Source organism: Coenobita brevimanus, chromosome 45 (genome assembly GCF_032717465.1).
Source record: "Coenobita brevimanus isolate Jiangsu-jjx chromosome 45, ASM3271746v2, whole genome shotgun sequence".
NCBI lineage: Eukaryota > Metazoa > Arthropoda > Malacostraca > Decapoda > Coenobitidae > Coenobita > Coenobita brevimanus.
The window spans coordinates 40,672,337-40,692,336 of record NC_136998.1 but is presented as its reverse complement, the minus strand read 5'-3'; the positions used below and the strand labels follow the sequence as shown (position 1 = coordinate 40,692,336).

General features: G+C 42.0%; 2 protein-coding genes across 3 annotated transcripts; one reads left to right on the top strand and one right to left on the bottom strand.

Annotated features, from left to right (window-relative positions):
- Window positions 1-1,529: 1,529 nt before the first annotated feature.
- LOC145398423 (uncharacterized) lies at window positions 1,530-13,187 on the bottom strand. 2 transcript variants are annotated; one of them, XM_080271305.1, is made up of 7 exons: window positions 13,073-13,187; window positions 10,150-10,312; window positions 9,354-9,529; window positions 8,714-8,967; window positions 6,018-6,186; window positions 3,610-3,756; window positions 1,530-3,241 (listed from the first exon to the last, which is right to left on the bottom strand). In XM_080271305.1, the coding sequence occupies exons 1-7, from the start codon at window positions 13,178-13,180 to the stop codon at window positions 2,138-2,140; spliced, it is 2,121 nt and encodes a 706-aa protein (XP_080127431.1). In that variant the 5' UTR covers window positions 13,181-13,187; the 3' UTR covers window positions 1,530-2,137. The 2 variants fall into 2 exon arrangements, with proteins under 2 accessions (XP_080127431.1, XP_080127432.1); XM_080271306.1 differs by lacking the exon at window positions 3,610-3,756.
- A 538-nt stretch (window positions 13,188-13,725) lies between these two features.
- Window positions 13,726-19,568, top strand: LOC145398424 (uncharacterized). The gene is made up of 3 exons (XM_080271307.1): window positions 13,726-13,794; window positions 14,728-14,943; window positions 15,156-19,568. Exons 1-3 carry the CDS (start codon window positions 13,792-13,794, stop codon window positions 15,336-15,338), a joined length of 402 nt encoding a protein of 133 aa, XP_080127433.1. The 5' UTR covers window positions 13,726-13,791; the 3' UTR covers window positions 15,339-19,568.
- Window positions 19,569-20,000: the final 432 nt, after the last annotated feature.

The following is a 20,000-nucleotide window of genomic DNA, read 5'->3' as shown; positions in this document are numbered from 1 at the left end:
CTCTCCATCCTTCTTTCCTTCCATCCTCTTCTGTCTTTCTTTCCTTCATTCTTTCCTCATCCTTCTGCCTACGGGTGACTTTACACTCCATCTTCTGTCTTTCTTTCCTTCATTCTTTCCTCTTCCTTCTGCCTGTGGGCAACTCTACACTGAGTGACAAGCCAAATGGTTTCCTGTGCACCAGGAAACCATTTACTATGCTAGGTGGTAACCATATAACCAAATTATGACGCCTGGTGGTTTAGTGAGTAATTACAGCGCTCCAATCGGATTGAGCCAGTGAAGGTTTACATCCAAGGAGTGGATGGGGTTTACTGTTCATGTAATGCCACTCAGGGATGAGTGAGGCTGGTTACTCTCATCTTAAATTTCAGGACCAACTTGCCTAGCCCCAGGCTCCTATGCTCCTCATGGGGCAATGTAGGATTGGATGGATGGATGGATGGTGGGCAGACTAAAAGGGTTAGGTAGGGTAACACAGGGACAGTGGTGAGAAGAGGAAGACACTGGGATGGTACAGGAGGCAGAGGTATGGGTTACAGTAGAAAAAGTGGTCATGTAAGTGTAATAAAATTTCATTCATCCACCTCTCCACAGATGGAGTCCAAGAAAGGGAGGTCAGACGCAAGAACAAAGTACAGGATTATATCATACTGTTCGTACCATTTGAAAAGGCTCCACCGTGCTTGCGTGCATCAGCCTTGGTCACCTAATGGTGGTTCTCCACACTCGATCTCTGGCAGCCTCCCTATTCAGTCCCTTATCCCCGAAGTCACACACTATGATCTTCTCCCAGGTCGTTTTCAGTCTGCCTCTTGCAACCCTACTCCCAGTGTTTACACTTCTCTCATTCTGCATCCAATTGTCATCCTCCATCCTCTCAACAAGGTGAAAACATCTCAATCTACCCCTCCTCATCACTGGAATGAACTCCAGTCCCATCCTTCCTCTACACTCTTCAGTTGTAATCCTAGCCATGTCTCCACAGGCCTCACATTCAAAGATGCACAACACACCATCTAATCACTGTCATTTCCAAACATTTCATTCACGGATGCACTACACATCCATCTAATCACTGTAATTTTTTCCTTTACTGCTCTTTCATCCCATCTAAGGATGGAGTGAGGGAAGGTGTAGAAAACAAGGGTCAGACACTCATTCACTCACCATTCAAGCCCACAGAATCCTGGCTCCATCTGTCTCACAGGCTATGTCATATCAAATCACAGTGGGGGAAAAAAAAATAAATAAAAAGAATTATCAACAGAATGCCTGGTGAAGTGGACCACACATTCATATTGTTTTCCAGTCCCCTGAACGCTGGTTTTACCTCACAATCTCACAGGCTGTCATGCATAATACTGTACTGTACTATAAACCTGTAATGTGATGGGTGCTTATTCCAAAGTCTGATGGACATGGGACATAAGCACAATGACATATGATTTTTTTTTTCTTTTTTTTTTAATGTGCTCGACTCTGGGCATAGGCTTCACAGCCTGCTCCCAAGGCACAGTAGTCCTCCTACATATCATACACCTCTACATGTCACCACATCGGCGCTAACACCCACCGTCCATATTGAATACATGCTAGGGCTGTCTCATACAGGACTGGTGTATTGGTATTAGCGGGGGTATTTTTATGACATGTCGGCGGGTCTTCTGGTAGATCGGTAAAGTCTGCTTTACACGAAATTCAAATCCTTAAACTGTTCCCTGCCCCAGCGGGGATTTGAACCTGGGTCCAGTAGAACCGCAGGCCACCTCTCTACCAACTGAGCCACCACCTCCCCCATACATACAAATGCCATGGAAAACAATGTAATTCTCCATCCACCCATCATCCAATCCCATGTTGCCCCATGAGAAGCATAGGAGAAAACAATGCAATTCTCTTTACAAAAATCAAAGTAAAAGCTACTGATCCCTTCATTCTGATACAATACATAATGTGGCAAAGTATAACTGCATCACCAAATGAAACTTACATCTATACCTAAAAAATACAAATTAAAAATAAAAGTACCAGTTGGTATCACACATATATAAAAAATATAAAATCCATATTTTTTACTGAATTACAAAACAAATAATAGTACATGGAAAACCAGCATTCTGTTCAGCATGTCAGACTATTCTATGACAGCAATTTTTCTCAGCTTTGGAATTTTTAATGTATGGTTCGGAGACATGGTAGCATAAGTCCCAGTCCTTACCAAGAATGGGAAATTTTTACCCATAAGATATACTTTATTAACAAACTCGGACACACCGATATTCTCCGGGGTAAAAGGGTTACCCTCTGAAGCCAGTGTGCCACTCTTCGACACATGGCAGGCAAAGATAAACCCAGTCATGAATGCATCAAAACCTGCTCTGTGCCCATTACTGCAGTGAGAATTGTCTGATTTTCTCTCCGTAGCAGAGGAAAAGTTTTCCAGTTTCTTCTCGCTGGCAGAAGGAAATCTGTCCAATTTCTTCTTGGTGGCAGAAAAAGAATTGTCCAATTTCTTCTCATTGGCAGAAGGAGAATTGTCTACTTTCTTCTCTGCAGCAAAAGAAGAATTATCCAATTTCTTCTCTATGGATGAAGGAGAACTGTCCAATATATTCCCAGTGGCTGAATGAGATTTGTCTGATATTGTTCCCGTGGCTGGAGAACTGTCTGACTTTTCCTCTGTGGTGGAGGGATCTGTCAGGCTCTTCCTGTTCTCACTCACATCATTTATTGTCAGTCTCATTCTCTTTTCTTCCACTTTCACCTCCACAGATGAAACATCACAAACAACTCTAGATCCATTACAGCTGTGAGAACTGTCTGACCTTTTCTCCTGATCTGTTTCATTCTCCTCAGTCACATCATTTATTATTTCTCTCACTTTATTTTGTTTTTCTTCTTCACTTGCATTATTTATTATTTCTCTCATTGTGTTCTCATTCTCTTGCTTCTCTTCACTCACTTCCTTTACAGTAATTTTATTTTTCTTGTTTTCTGTTTTCTCTTCACTCACTTCTTTTCCTGCAATTTTCATCTCCTGTGTCTCATCCTTGACTGTAGCCACATCCTCTGCTGTTGGTCTCATTTTCTTCATTTCCAGCTCTGCCTTGATGGAAGAGTTACCTTTCCTCTTCCTCCTCTTTAGTGAGTTTCCTCCATTTTTAATTCCCTCTTGTGAATTCCCATCCCACTTGCCTCCTGCATCCCCTTCTCCCTCCAATCTCTTGCTGGCCTGGTTCTGTAGAGGGTGGAGAGGTACATGAGTGAGGGGGCTGTGAGATGCAGAGAGGGTAAACTAATGGTGGGGGAAAGGGTGACATGGGGATGACTGATTTGTGCCCACCTGTCCTGGATTAAGGTATCAGGTTATAGATAAATACACAGACAGGCATAATCTAAAGACTCAACTTTGCAACATCTCAGCATATTGTGCAAATAATGTACGTTGTGTTTCAAGCTACTTTACCTCAAGATGGTTTTCTAGCAATGTACTGAATTTTAGGCACAGTAACTTTTAGTGATTCAGCAAGTTTTTATGTCTGTTTGCTTATTCTCAGTTTACACAGTGTCTTGACAAAGCTAACCCTTACTAAAGTGGGATGTTACCTGTATGATATGAGTCAGACAGGCTTTATTTGATATGTAATTGGAATTGCAGCGTTTCTTGGCCCCCACTGGCTGCAGGGTCTTCACAATTCTGTTTACATTGTGGCTCCTTTCACAAGCCTTGCCTTTAGAGCACCACCCATGAAACTGAAAAAGAAAGAAAAAATATGGGTCTTTGTTTTTGTGAGACAGATAGCAGAGACGGCTTGTGAGAAGGACCATAAGGTGTTTATGGCATTCATGGATCTGGGAAAAGCATACGACAAAGTAGACAGGGATGGATTGTGGAAAGTTGTGCGCATGTATGGTGTAGATGGTAGGCTGCTAGGTGCTGTCAAGAGTTTTTATGATGGTGGTGAAGCATATGTAAGGGTTAATGGGCATCTAAGTCAATGGTTCACAATCAGTGTGGGCGTGCAACAAGGTTGTGTGATGTCCCCATGGTTGTTCAATATATATATGGATGGGGTGATGAGAGAAGTAAAAACATGAGTAATGAAGAGAGGGATGGCGTTGGTAATGAATAGTGATAGATGGAATATCTCAAATTTGTTCTATGCTGATGATGCAGTGCTGCTTGCAAGTACCAGACAAGAACTTTGTAGGCTAGTGCAGAGTTTTGCTGATGTCTGTGAGCATCATGCCTTGAGAGTAAATGTAGAAAAGAGTAAAGTGATGGTTATTGTGAGAGAAGGTGACTCCCAGTGTGATGTCACAGAGAATGGAGAAAGATTAGAATTGGTGAGAGAGTTCAAATACTTGGGTACAGTGATAGAAAAGAGAGGCAAATGTGCAAAAGATGTTGGAAGTAAAGTGACACAAGGAAGAAAAGTAGCTGGGGCAATGTAGGCCTTGATAAGAAACAGAGGCTTGAGTGTTGCAGCTGCACGAGGCTTACATGAGGGAGTGTTAGTGCCAACTCTAACATATGGGTGTGACTCTATGGTGTGGCATGAAAATGAAAAGTCAAGAGTAAGAGCAGTGGAGATGGAACTGCTGAGGAATGTATGTGGAGTACAGAGGGTGGATAGGATACGAAATAATGTGATTCGTGAAAGGTGTGGAGTGAGGAAGTCGGTTGACACCAGAATCGAAGAGAGTGTCCTGAGATGGTATGGTTATGTGGAGAGAATGGATAACAATAGTGGTGAAAAAGGTATACCTAAGCGATTTTGAAGGAGGGAGGAGGCGAGGTAGGCCAAGGAGAAGGTGGAGAGATATGGTGGATGAGTGTTTGAGGAAGAGAGGTTTGGAAGTTGGTGAGGCTAGGGAACTGACAAGAGATCGAGCTGGCTGGATGAATGTTGTGAGGAGAAGTGCATGATCAGGGATACTGGGACCCCTTGTGAGCATGGCAGCGTTCGGATTGACTCAATCAGATACGTTTGTGTGAAGCTGCAGAATGTGGCGAAGGTTTTTGGCATATCTGGTGAAGCCAGGATTCCGGGGGCTTGAATGATGAGTGAATGGAAGTGTGACCTATTTGGATTGGGCAAGTTTGTGCTGTCTGGACATTGCTACTCCTCACCCTCCCCTTGGGTGGGAAAGGAGGTCCGGATGATGATGATGATGATGATGTTTTTGTGGCCCCAGCCTCATCTGGATGAGAACCTGGCTGACTGTAGACTGAAACCATCCTTCTACTGCAGTCCACCATCCTCCTTTCAAAAGCCATGGTGGGAACTGAGGGATGTTTGTATACCATAACCAGGCAGTGGAGCTGCCTGGTTATGTTGGTGCCACTGCAAGGTGCCATTTTCCAGCACTAGGGATGCTAATGAAGTAATAAACAGGGCATGTACAACTGAAGAAAGCACCGACCATGATGGGTGGGAGGAGAAAAAAATACAGTTCAAATACCTGCTTAGTACAATTACCATGGAAAGAGGTTGGAAGTACATAAATAGAGGCATAACAATCCTCTTCTGAACTCTCTGCTTGCATCCCTCCTTCATCATGGCAGGCCGGCAGCACTTGTCCAGCTACGCACTCTCAGTCCTTATTGGTCCAATTCTCTAATGCAAATGTTAACTGGTACTCTCATTCCTTTGTCAGCATGATCAGCCAACCCTGTAACTGTCCTCTTCAGTCTGTCTTTCCCTATGCCCATGACTTGCAGGCTTTTAAAAGCAATGTATCTAGGCATCTCAAATGCACAAAATATGATTCTTGCTTACTTTGGAAGACACAAATTTTGCAGTCCCTCAGTTTTTTTTTTTTTTTTTTTTTTAATAAGAAAGCCAGTGTGAGAGTGAGGGTTGTGTAAGTTTGAGAATGGGCATCTTGATGGGACAGTAGGGAAAGGACAAAGTGACATGTAAGCAATTTCTCTATGGCCACCCCATCCATGATTAAGGCAACTGGCTGTAGATAAACATAAAGACAGAAACATAGGTATAGTGACTTACTGCATAAACAGTACACATTTCTCTCTCATCATCATCTGCCTCTGTGGAGTATGAGAGAATCTGCAGGTAGGGATGCCACTCCACATTAGGCAGGCTGCGACGGTATGGTGGGAATTTCACTCTAACATGCCATTCACCTTCTCTACTCAACCGTGCATTTTTTAGCTGCCTGAGGAACAAAATTTTGGTGTTTAGTCAATCATAATCACCATCATCATCCTCCAGACTCTCTTCCCACCTTAAGAAGGAGTGAGGCAGGGATCAGACAACAAAAAAGGGACGGCATACCTGTAGAAGGAGAAGATAATCGAACGCAGAGCTGGGCACTTCCACAATCACTTCCGCAAACAGCAAATTCCTCAATTAATCAAGTGTGATTCATTTGCGGATTTGCATTTGCGACAAATTCTAGGCAAATTTGCAGTTTTGTGTTAGTAGAAGCACTTCCACAAACGCAAATCTGCCCCCGAACATCTACGTGGCCTAGCCCTGCAGGGGGCGTCTGGGTGAGTCACTGGTTCACCAATAAATTCACCTTCAGTATGATGTACACTCGCACCAGAAAGTATTGGTGCACTGTGGGTCTGATCCCATCCGGAATGATTTGATCATGCAGGACTGACAGCCCGTTAACACCTGTATATATTATAACATTTACAGCCATTTCCTACTCAATATGAAGGACACAAGAGTTATATCTGATATAGCTGTCATCTCGTCTGAGGTGCCTGCGTGTGCGAGGACAGAGCTGCAATTTCCAGTTCCCTTTGATCCCTTTGTTCCATGTGTCATAATATTTAACACATATTCTGCACCGATACTTTTTGGTGCAAGTGTACAACAGCATATTTCATTATCGCTGATTTTGTACAATAATTTTATGATTCCCTCAAAAAGAGAGAGAGAGAGAGAGAGAGAGAGAGAGACAGACAGACAGACAGACACAGAGACAGAGATAGAGCAAGAAAATGGCTGAAGATCAGATTCATCTCTTTTTGATATTCACTGATTTCATACTAAACTCTCAGGAAAAGAATGAAAATGGGTATAAGCCAAGAGGGGGCAACGTTCGTACTCATGATTAAATAATAAAGCATAACATCGTCAAAGCAAGTCATATTCTACTTTACACTGGAGGCTTCCTCACTACATTATTTTAATGATTATTGTAAGTGCTTGCTGGGGGTGGGTAAGAAATAAGAATTTACGGATAAAAGCCAGCACAGATGTTTTTCCCCCCAATAAATAAAGAAAAATATAAAGCCTAATTCAAGATCAATTTATCTTCCAGATTCTTAGACAAAAAATGTATGCTACTGATGTAAATTACATTGATACTAGAAAGACTTGTTTAGCATACAAGCCAATAACAAGATGAAAAGTGCAAAGACGTGCTACATAGCCTCCCAGTCCACCTAGAATATGACCTTTAGTCTAAATTTCAAATTTGTCCGACTTATAGTATTGCCAATGCCAGTATTTCAATCTCAATGAAAATCATTAGGCAGATAACAGATTACACAAAAAAACTTATGAAATGAAACAACACAATTTTACCATTTCTCTTACCAGACAACCACCTTTCCCCGTGCAGTATCAATATACTATAGATAGATATATGGATAGACAGATAGATAGACAGATATACTGTGAGTTGCAGTTGGCTCAGTTGTTGGAGTTTGACTGTGACTAATGAGTGAGGACTAGGAGGTCAGAGCTGAGGAATAGAGGTGGACTGGTGTGTCAACTTGTCAAGTGTGAGCTGTGATGTGTAATAATGTAATTCATTTATATGCAACAGTAAAAAAATTTACCCTTATTTTGTAGTAAAAACAGTACAGCGTACTATAATAACTGAAATAAGGTGGGGGCACTCACCATCCACTCACTCAATGTAGTGCTGCTCTCGGGTGTCTGCCGTATCCTCTCCTCCATCCTTCTTTCCTTCCATCTTCTTCTATCTTTCTTTCCTTCATTCTTTCCTCGTCCTTCTGCCTGTGGGTGACTTTACACTCCCTCCTCTGTCTTTCATTCCTTCATTCTTACCTCTTCCTTCTGCCTGTGGGTGACTCTACACTGAGTGACGAGCCAAATAGTTTCCTGTACACCAGGAAACCATTTACTACGCTGGGTGGTAACCATATAACCAAATTTTGGTGCCAGATGGTTTAGTGGGTAATTATTGCACTCCAATCGGATTGAACCGGTGAAGGTTTATATCCAAGGGACGGTTGGGGTTTATTGCTCATGTAATGCCACTCGGGGATGAATGAGGTTGGTCACTCTCATCTTAAATGTCAGGACCAACTGCCTAGCCAAAATTTGGCTATATGGTTACCACCCAGCATAGTAAATGGTTTCCTGGTGTACAGGAAACCATTTAGCTTGTCACTCAGTGTAGAGTCACCCACATGCAGAAGGAAAAGGAAAGAATGAAGGAAAGAAAGACAGAAGAGGGAGTGTCGTCACCCGTAGGCAGAAAGACAAGGAAAGAATGAAGGAAAGAAAGACAGAAGAGGATGGAAGGGAAGAGAGATGGAAGAGAGGAAAGGGAAGACACCCGAGAGCAGCACTACACTGAGTGAGTGGATGGTGAGCGCCCCCACCTACCACATAATAATAATAATAGTAACACTAATAATATAATAATAATAATACAGTAATAGCCATCAGCATCCATAACAAGCTGCACTTACATTTTCTTATACAAATACTCAAGATATGTAGCAGGCAGCCTCTGATGGAACTCAGCAATGTACTTGGTGTCATAGATGCCACTGGGGAACATATCAGCCAGGTCTGCAGCAAACGTCTCTATCTTCCTAGGTAGTTCAGCATAGAAGGACTGGTAGAGGAACACTAAATCTATGAGGCCATTGTGGATCACAACCGGCTTCTTGTGTTCCACCAGTGCGGCAAATAAGTGGCGCACATTTGGGGTCTCATTAGGCTATGGAGAAGAAACTAAAATAAATAACCCCTCTGCTATTGTGACATCCATTTTATTTATTTATTTATTTATTTTTTTACCAGATAATTGTATTCAGCTCAACAGAAGCTTTCTGAATTACTCTCTGCTCACTTTAACCTGGCATAAAATTGCAGTCTTTTGATCTTGAATGCTATGGCAAAAGATAAACACCAAAATATGATAAAAGTACTCTGGCAAAAATGTAGAGCCACAGTATTGCCCTAATCCACCACTGAGCTACAAGGAATATGCCGCAAAAGGACAAAAATCTCCATCTTCTTACAGAGAATGAATTACATCAGTACTGTATTTTGTAACTATAGTACAACACTATTTTGTTCAAACCTCAAATTAACCTGCCTCACCTGGCGATCACAACCTTTGTAGTACTGCAGCCCCTTGGAGTACAGTTTATTGAAGTCAAAGCCATGGTCCAGTAGGAACTTATGTGCCTTGCACTCAACGGTGAAGCTACCCGAGCACAGAGTCAGCACATTGAAGGTTTGTACCAGGTAGTCGTGGCTGCGTACCTGTTGTCCTTCTGACGGGATTCAGTGGCAAGAATGTGAGGCTCTTAATGTAAAAATAATCATCATGACTACTATTTCCCTCCTAAGGATGAAGTGAGATAGCGTTCACAAAGCAAAGAAAGAGATGGCACTATAAACTATTAACTAGCAACACCATAACTAGTGAAACAGAACAGATACTCACTCACTCAACATTAAAACTGCTGGTCATGTTCATATGAGCCTGGAGTGACAGTAACAAGAAATTGTACTTTAAGGGTATTGAAGGGCAACCTCTACAGTACAATTTGATGACAGGTGAAGTATACATGGTGCCTGTACAGGTATGTTGTTGACAGATTTAAGTGTGAAGCAGCTCAAACCAAGGGCAATGACTGCATGACTCCAAGCAACCTTCTGTGCACTGATGTTTTTGTAGTGTTGTCATTGGGCATATGTTCTGCTTTTTATGCAGTGTTTGTAAAGGGGAAATGATCTGTTTGAGGATTATGAGGTCAATCCCTTCCCTGGTGTTTGTTCTGTCTTACCTAACAGCGATTTATCTAGTGAAGTATTCAACCTACTTCTGGGTTTGGTTACTTGTATAAGTGCTACAGTACAACAGTTTGGAGAGACAATGCTGAATGCGTACCATTTGTCCCTTGTACAGTGATGCTGCTGACAGACTTGCACGTGAAGCAGCTCAGACCGAGGGCGATGACAGCATGACTGCGTGCCACCTCTGCTGTGTATTGGTAGCGCAAGTCTATCTCTGGCTCATTGATCTTCTTGCGCTCACCGATACCAGTCAGTTCCTGGCAATAAACTTTGACATAAGAGACAGATAGAAGTAAATCATCACCATCATCCCAACCCTCTTTCCCAGTAAAACTATGAGCCATCTTTGTTGTAGGCTACTGGTACCATAGCATAAGTCTACCTTCTTGTGCTCATCAATACCAACCAGGTAATTTTGAGAATAACAATAAATACACATGGCTACACTGATCAGAAGGATGAGAATAAAATCTATCTACACTAATGCATCATTTAACATTGATGTGTGCCTCAAATCTACTATGTTAACCTTACCTTACCTTATAGAACCTTACGGCATTACTGGACACAGGTATTGTTAGTCTTCTGTGTCCAGATCTTCTCATCTCCCAAGTTCAAAGTAATGTGGTGGCCTAGGGTGGTTGTTATTTTTGCCTCAAAATTATAGTTAATGGCTTGACTTTTCCAAAACCTGTCAAGGAGCTTTTCAAAAGATATCACATTTCCTGTCTGTCTCTTCAAGGGTACGCTGTTCCACACACCTGCAATTCTTGAGCTAAAAGACATCTGCCTCAATTTTGTCCTACTCCATTCATTTGCCAGTGTCTTGTTGTTACCACAGGTTGGTCCTTAATTTCTTTATAGAGTGAAATTCACTTCGGGGTCATACAAATCACTCATTATCATATATACAGTACAGTAATCACTCATTTATATGGATGCTCCATATCTGGTCATGCTCCATATGCGGAAGTCAGGTCTTGGCTCTATTAGGTCTGTACGTGGATTTATTTGTCCGTACTCGGGCATAAAAGTTCCAGCATCAGCGGCTGGCTGGCCTACAAAGTAAAAAAAAGTTAATTGGTGACTCACCGGCCTCTCTGTCAACATGCAGGTAACTGACCATGATCCACAAGCAGAGCAAACAATGCTGTCCAGCTCCCTATCAAATGGTGAAAGTCCTCCAGCCAGCCGGATCAACTGCAAATTTCCACCAGCTCGCAAGTAACACAGGCCCTAACCCAACAGCAGAGCAAAACCACCTGTCTGCCTCATCACCCTCATCACGAAACGGTCAAAGTCTACTGTTCCCCCACAGGTGACTTTTTATTTTTAAAAAGTTTTTGGTGATTTACTCAAAAACTATTGGCCATATCAAAATTCTGAAAACACCACGAGAAAGCTCATGAAATTCTGCATCTAGACATATGCTTAGCTCTTGTACAATGTGGGCAAAATTTTGCACTAGAATGTGGGGAATTTACTTGAAGCTATTTCTACTCTTGAACAAGTTCATTTCTCACTGCAGTTCTGTACTTCTACTCTTCAGCTTTGTGTGTTTTTATTAGCTTATCTTACAGTATAAACACCAGCAAAAATGATGGTATACAATTTATACCAATATAACCAATTTCCATGAGCAAATTTGGTCAAGTCAGTGAAGTCAGTGAATGTACAGCGAGGTTGGATGGTGAGGAATTGGAAAATGTGAGTACGTTTAAGTACTTGGGTAGTGTGATGAGTAAGGATGGAGGTTTGGAGGGTGAAGTGCTTGAAAGGGTACAGCAGGGAAGAAAGGTTGCCGGTTCTTTGAAAGCAGTGATAAGAAACAGGGAAGTGAGCATGGAAGTGAAAAAGTTACTGCATGACAGTATTGTCATACCAACTCTAACGTACGGAAGTGAAGCTTGGACGTTGTTGGAAGGACACAAGTCAAGAGTGAGAGCAGTGGAAATGAGTTATTTAAGAGGAGCCTGTGGAGTCACGTGGAGAGACAGGCTGACGAATGAGGATATAAAGGAGCGTTGTGGTGTTGATGTGGATGTGATAGGAAGCGTTATGAGGAACACACTGAGGTGGTTTGGCCATGTGGAGAGGATGGAGGGTGAAAGACTGACGAAGAGAGTGTATGTGAGTGAGGTGGAGGGGGGAAGAGGGAGGGGGAGGCCGATGATGAGATGGAGGGATGGGGTGGAGAGGTATATGAGAGAGGGGGGTGTGAGTTGGGAGCAGAGCAGTGAAATGGCGGGGGACAGGGCGACTTGGAGGCGATTTGTTTGTGGCCACCCCAAACAGGATTGAGGCATCTGGCAATAGATAGATAGATAGATAGATATCTGGCTTGACTACAAGTATCTGTGCAGAGTAAAAATTAGATTACATCAGCAATTTAACAGAACTAGTAGCCTAATGTTAACTGGAGAAATCAGCTTCAAAGATAACACTAAAATCGTAAAAGAAAAATTTTCTGTACCTAACTTCCATCCATCCATCCATTGCCAGACGCCATGTATCCCAAACGGGGTGGTCAAGGGCTTAGAGTTAATTGTTTTACAGGGAGGGGCACCAATCCTCCACCAACCCCACTTGACACGTAGGGATGCCAACAGCATCTGGTGTTCCCAGGCGGTCACCCATCCAAGTACTAACCAGACCCACCTTAGCTTAACTTAAGTATCATAATTCACTTAAAACACAAGTGAAAAAACAAGTGGCACAAGGAGGACTTAACACTAAAATTATTCAGTCTAAACATCCGAGAAACGACATAAATGGAATATGTCTCAGATACTAACTACCATATGCATTTATTGCTACAGGTAGCCTTGTGATCTCATAGGTGAGTGCAAACAAATTGACTGCCACCTGTCCCTCCCTCCAACTCACCTCCCCCCCTTCATTCATATACCTCTCCACCCTATCCCTTCACCTCATCCGTAATCTTCCACTGCTAACATACAAATGAAATTAATTTATGACAGGAGCCACAGGACCCACACTCAAGCCAGGCGACTCACACAGTCCACGGCGAGGAAAGATGCACTTGCAATGGCCTTCCGTAGGGCAGGCAGAACTGTCAGAAAGTTGTCATCCGTCACCTCGATGATGGGGAGGCTGCCATCCATTTTAACTCTGATACAGAAATAACAAACTTCAAGCTCGATTGCAGATATAGATGTGAAGCTGCTGCCTCTGCAATGGCATCTCCTTGACCAGTCTCTGGTCACTTTCCAGTTACGGCTACTGTAGCTTATTTTTCTTATTTTCCATGTATAGTATATAACTTCCTTGTTTTTTTCGAGTTCTCTTTCGTGTTGGCCGAAAAGGATTCCAGCTTCACCAAACTCGATCTTCTTCTTCTTCCCAAACGTTTGGCTTCAGTTCAGTCATGCATACACCGATGTGCAAATGAATAACACATACTTCAATAAGTAGGTCAATATGAATGCATACTTCTACACAGAATCATATCTATCAACAGGAAATATTGTATATACTCTTTATGTAAGGAGGGAACGGAAATTTACATACTTACCAATAAATAACCAGTAATGTCATTTTCCAGTAAAAACATCACCAGTCACATGTAATGATTAATGCAACATATAATATAGACAAAATAGAATTTATAGAGAAAAAAAAAATCGTGTAGGGTGTACGTACGGTACGGCGCTTTCGGACGAGTTGTTGACTTGCAGTTTCTGAGTGTGGTGGTGGTCCGGTAATATCTTCCAGAATGGTATGTATTATAAACAGATTAAATTTCATGTCACATTTATGAGTGTAGTATCCATATCTCCGAATAGGTATATCGATATCCCCAGTAAAAGTAATAAATGAAGTAGACAGCAATCAGCACTGTGATACTTGCTACATCTGAAGTCTGAAACGATGATGGAATCCTCATTGTTGATTATTTATACGTGCTTGCCAAAATGTGCGTTAGTGTACATCATTAAGGAAACCAGTGGTGAATATCTGTGTAGTACTAAGCAAATCAGTGGCCTGTCCAAACTCAGTTATGCTGACCGTCTGAAAAACCTGGGCCTGTATTCTGTAAAAGGGAGACTGATCAGAGCTGACCTCATTAAATGCTGGAAAATCTTCCATCGCCAGTCCCCAATTGCACCGCCTGAGCTTTTTTCTCTTCCTTCGTTAACTCACACCAGGGGCCATAGATTCAAGGTGGCCAAGCCCCGCACTTCAGCCGAGTGTAGATGCAGGTTTTTCAGCATCAGATGTATAGACCTCTGGAACTCTCTTTCAGATGATGCTATTAGCGCTGACTCAGTTGCATCATTTAAAAAGTCCCTCCACTCACAACTAGGTCACATCCTGTTCGACTATATTGAATAACTACGACTCTTAATTCGAAGTCCTTCAAGTAGTGCAACTACCGTGCATATGGCACAAAACTCAGCCTCTAATCAATAGTCTATTCTGATGATGATGTATATAGGAAACGGGGCTGGCGTGCCAGCAGGTATGGGTTGCCCTACTTCTTGAAAAGCAGATTCCTACCGAGCCATACTGTTAATTGTAGTAGGGTAGCCAGCCAGGTGAGTAAACCACCACATTGTCTTTTGTGAAGGTAGACACTACTCCTACCATGGACTAAAGTAGCTTGCTGAAGTTGCGTGTTAAACTTTTAACCTTCTTCCTTCCCTTCCAGTCCCTCCACACCAAGATGGTGGATGTAGCATCACAGGAGCGTGAATATGGGACAGAGATGGGAATGGTTCGTCGTGCCCCAATCTCCACCACAGCCCACCCCCTGGAGGAGTCGGAGCGAACCTTCCACCAGCGGCAGGAGGATGCCAGGCTCTCCTCAGCGGCCCGCTCCTTTGGCCTGGGGTTTGCTCAGCACTTCCGACATCAGAGAGCAGCAGTTAGTTCATGTGCTATAGTTTTCCCTTTACCTATTTTGTCATCATGCTGGATTAATTTCATACTTCCAAATGGATAGCAGCAACTCTTCTCAGCCATCAAGTTGCCCCCACTCCATCCTCTACCACCCTCATTAATATACTCCTCCACCTCATCCTGAGTATCCCTCTTGGCACAACAGATAATTCTCACACATCATCCTTTCTTTCTTAGGCTGGGTGTGCTGACATTGGTCACCTGCCAGTCCTCCCTAAGTCACGTGCCCACCTAGAGGCATTGACAGGGCGCGACTTGGAGCTGGACTTCATTGACACTTTGGCGTTGGAGCCAGAGGTGACACACAACCCTCACCTAATAATGGAAAAGCTGCAACAGAGGCCGTTGTTTAGGATTTAGGCTGATCAGTTGATGCTTGCTGATGCCAGTACAATATAAGATACTGTACTGTTCACCTTATCTTCCCCCAAAATTGTCATGTCTTCATTGTGAATGTCAAATGCTAGAATGTGGTGCTAATGTCAGAGAAGTATTATGGAAAGATTGTAGAACTGTAGCTTTGTCTTGTGTACCACAGAGCTAAAGTAAATAAGCTGCAAAAGGACAAAAATCTCCTACCAAGTTAAGGTGTACAGACTCTTATGTCCACCTTGTTAAGTACTGTTCTTGTATACCTTAGCCCTTTCACCTGTAGGATGTTTTTTTTGTTATACATGGTGTCTTCATTCAATTTTGTTCAGCTCAGGAGAGGCTTTGAATTGGAGGAGTTAGATCTAGTGTTCATTAACTCCTTCACTACTAGGGTATTCTCAGCTGAATATGGTAGACTGGTAGCAAGTATAAAATGTCATCCTCAAACTGAAAGAATTATCCTTATATTGAAGTTATTTATGAAGTTCTGTAATGGATCATTGTGTATTATACTAGATGTTTGATTTTTTTATATTCCAGCAATGTGAAAATGTTCAGTAAAGGGGGAAAAAAAAAAAACATTTTTGTTGTATATTTACCAGATTCTGCATTGTCAAGGCCATTGAAAGTTTTTTATTGTGAGGTGCAGAAATGGAGAAGTGAAAGTGGAGAGAAATGTGATGGTGTTAAGGATGTAGGTGGTAGATTATTAACCCATGGAGATGAAGTACAGACCAGATGGAAAGAATATTTTGAAAGTCTGATGAATGGGAATAGAGAGAGCAGAGTGGCTGTAAACATGATTGGTTTTGGGGGTGTGCAGAGAAGAAATGCAGTGCCAGAAGTGACACTTGCACAGGTGAAGAGTGCTGTGAAGCGGTTGAAAAATGGGAGAGTAGCTGGGGCTGATGAGATGTATGCAGAGATGATTAAGTGTTGTGGAGAGAGTGGAATGAAGTGCTTGTTGGAGATATGTAAGAAGGCATAGATATTGAAACTGTGCGAGCAGAATGGAAAAAGGCTGTGATTGTACCCCTGTACAAAAGTAAAGGTGATTGAAGTGAGTGCAAGAATGACTGTGGCATAAGTTTATTGAGTGTGGTAGGGAAGGTATACGCAAAAATTAGTATAGAGAAAGTAAGACAGAGATCGGAAGTCCTAGTGAGTAATGAACAGGGTGGCTTTAGGATCATATATTTGCAGTGAGACAGCAGACAAGGCTTGTGAGAAGGACCAGAAGGTGTTTATGACATTCATGGATCTGCAAAAAGCATATGACAAAATAAACAGAGAAGGATTGTGGAAAGTTTTGCACATGTATGGTGTACATTGTAAGCTGCTAGGTGCTGTCAAGAGTTTTTATGATGGTGGTGAAGCATGTGTAAGGGTTAATGGGCATCTACGTGAATGGTTCACGATCGATGTGGGCATGCAATGTGGTTGTGTGATGTCCCCATGGTTGTTCAATATATATATGGATGGGGTGATGAGAGAAATAAAAACATGACTAATGGGGAGGGGGATGGCATTGGCAATGAATGGAATATCTCAAATTTTGTTTAATGCTGATGATGCAGTACTACTTCCAAATACCAGAAAAGAACTTGGTTGGCTAGTGCAAGAAATTGCTGATGTTTGTGAGCATTGTGCCTTGAAAGAAAATGTAGAAAAGAGTAAAGTGATGGTTATTGAGAGAGAAGGTGACTCCCGGTGCGATGTTACAGTGAATGGAGAGAGACGAACTGGTGAGAGTTCAATACCTGGGTACAGTTTTAGAAGAGAGAGAAAAATGTGCAAAAGAAGTGGAAAGCAGAGTGACACAAGGAAGAAAAGCAGCTGGTGCAATGAAGGCCTTGATAAGAAACAGAGGCTTGAGTGTTGCAGCTGCATGAGCCTTACATGAAGGAGTATTAGTGCCAACTTTAACATATGGGTGTGAGACTATGGTGTGGCATGAAAATAAAAAGTCAAGAGTAAGTGCAGTGGAGATGGGACCACTGAGGAATGTATGTGGAGTACAGAGGGTGGGTAGGATATGAAATAATGTGATTCGTGAAAGATGTGGAGTGAGGAAGTCTGTGGGCACCAGAATCGAAGAGAGTGTACCGAGATGGTATGGTCATGTGGAGAGAATGGATAATAATAGAATGGTGAAAAGGGTATATCTGAGCGAATTTGAAGGGGGGAGGAGGCAAGGTAGGCCAAGGAGAAGGTGGAGAGATATGGTGGATGAGTTTGTGAGGAAGAGAGGTTTGGAAGTCGGTGAGACTAGGGAACTGATGAGATCAAGCTGGCCGGTGAATGTTGTGAGAAGTGCATGATCAGGGATTTGGCACCCCTTTTTAACGTGGCAGCATCCAGATTGACTCTGTCGGATACGTTTATGTGAAGCTACAGAACATGGTGAATGTTTTTGGCATATCCGATAGAGCCAGGATTCTGGGGGCTTGAATGATGAGTGAATGGAAGCATGGCCCATTAGATTGGGCAATTTGAGCCATCTGGACTTTGCTACTCCTGACCCTGCCCAAGGTGGGAAAGGAGGTCCGGATGATGATGACTTCCTCTATTCTTGCTTTCTGACCTCATCTCATTCTTTGGTGGGGATTAAAAGGGGTCTAAGAGAGGAGATCTAGATGATGATCTTTGTTCACCTTTTAGGAACGTTCAAAATTTCCTATTTGATACAACTTTATTTATACAGTATATAAGTAACTAACTTTCACACTGTTTGACACCAGCACCACGTGTCTAGAAGTAACACTGTAAAAAATTGTGGTATATACCACCAAAACATAAACGCTACATCACTAACACCACCATTTATATTGCACGTGTTTGTCACCAGTGAAAGTAAAGTCTGTCCTATACTGGCCAAACTGCATCTACTGAATTACCTAACTCATTTAACTGGGTTTACAAAAACTCAGTTTCTGAATTAGAGTCAGTGACACTTGTAGCAGAATAATGAAATGCTGAATCTGTGGAACAACTAAGGATGGATTACTTTGGTATATGAGTTTGTGTAAATGACAAGGCATCGATGCAGTCTTGCAATATCCCTGAAACAAAATGATATGTCATGTTGGCATGACTGCCTTACTGAGGTTTATAAACCAAACATTATTTAGATATGCTGTTTAATGACAGTGACCTTAGGTAGTTGACTGGCATTTTGTGGAATGATAATGTTACACATTTCTATACAAAAACTACATAACTATAATCACCTCTTTTCAAGAAATCAACAAGAGAAGGGATCTCAGCCAAGTAACAATTGTGTGATATGCTATGTACACTACACTAAGCCATATCCACGATGACTTGAACTATGTAACAATATTTGTCTGGAATACATACACCTTACCATACACTATATTTTCAAATTTTGATGACAGTTTGACTTGGCATAAACATATTTTTAAGTTATATCCACAGTGGCTCTTAATACAAATGAGTGGGGGCAGGGTGGATCAGTGGTTGAGCGTCAGACTTGGGACTGGGGGGTGGTGAGTTCGAGCCACACCCGGTAACTGCCATGCCGGAAGGGGTAGCATCCCCTTGTCACCTAGCAGGGCTACATGATCTAATATGGCCTAGCTCAGGGGAACATTTCCCTTTCAACACAAATGGGATGACTACAATATAACCATAAAAATGTTCATAGCCTGGTTGGTAGGTGTAAGGATCGTGCTGATGGAAGACACCTGAAGTCTTTAGTATATACACTTATTGTACACATTCAATCAGGTGTTAAAGGAAAGTTTCTGGCAAATCACCACTCAATATTCATATTCACTGTGAGATACAAAAACTCCTTGAATATTTATCAACAACTGTTTACTGTATATTGTTATGATGTTACACTGAAGGCATAACTTAACTCTTTTGAAATAATGGAACATTTATAAGGTTTTACATGGACATTTATACAGGGCACCATGCTGTAGTTTTCTAGTACCTACGTTTGCACTGAAGTACTAGTATTTTGTCTAGCACAGTACAAACTCGCAAATCCACAATGCCTAGGTCCAATGATTTTAAGGAACTTGAATATTTTGGAAGGCAGAAACATTCTGACAATTAGAAGACCATGTATAAAAATAAAAAATAAAAAAAAGCCTACAACATCATGAACGGTAAATGCAGTAAAGTACTTTGTATTAGTAGTATTGTATCTGCTGTTATCCTTGTCCACAAATAAATTCTGTCTTCAAATATGTGCTGACTGTGTGATGATAAATGATATCAACATATCCCTATTGCCTGAGAAAATAATTTGGAAAGTGGAAGTTGTTGAGAATCTGATATTTGGATTTGGGAAGAATGAAAGAGTTTTTGATAGGAGATATGAATAGAAAAGTAGGGAATGTGAAAGTGGATGGAGTAGTTGGTGAGTGGGATGTGCTGCATAGATAGATGAGAATGGCAGTGCTTTAGTGGACATTTGTGCCAGGAGGGGGTTGGCGATAGCCAATACCCTCTTCCGGCACAAGATGATCCATAGGTATAAGTGGCAAGTGATGAAAAGGGTGGATGGTGAACTGAATGAACGGAAGGCAATGATTGATTGTGTGTGTCGATGATAGGATGAGAAGCTGTGTAATGGACGCATGAACATATAGAGGCTGGGAGAGTGGACTTTCTGAC

Coding starts and splice junctions, on each gene's coding strand:
- LOC145398424 (XM_080271307.1), top strand. Junction 14,944..15,155: donor TCCGACATCAGAGAGCAGCA/GTTAGTTCATGT, acceptor TTTCTTTCTTAG/GCTGGGTGTGCTGACATTGG.
- LOC145398423 (XM_080271305.1), bottom strand. CDS start 13,180: ATGGATGGCAGCCTCCCCATCATCGAGGTGACGGATGACAACTTTCTG. Junction 9,530..10,149: donor CACTGTACAAGGGACAAATG/GTACGCATTCAG, acceptor GAATCCCGTCAG/AAGGACAACAGGTACGCAGC. Junction 6,187..8,713: donor GAGTATTTGTATAAGAAAAT/GTAAGTGCAGCT, acceptor TTTGTTCCTCAG/GCAGCTAAAAAATGCACGGT.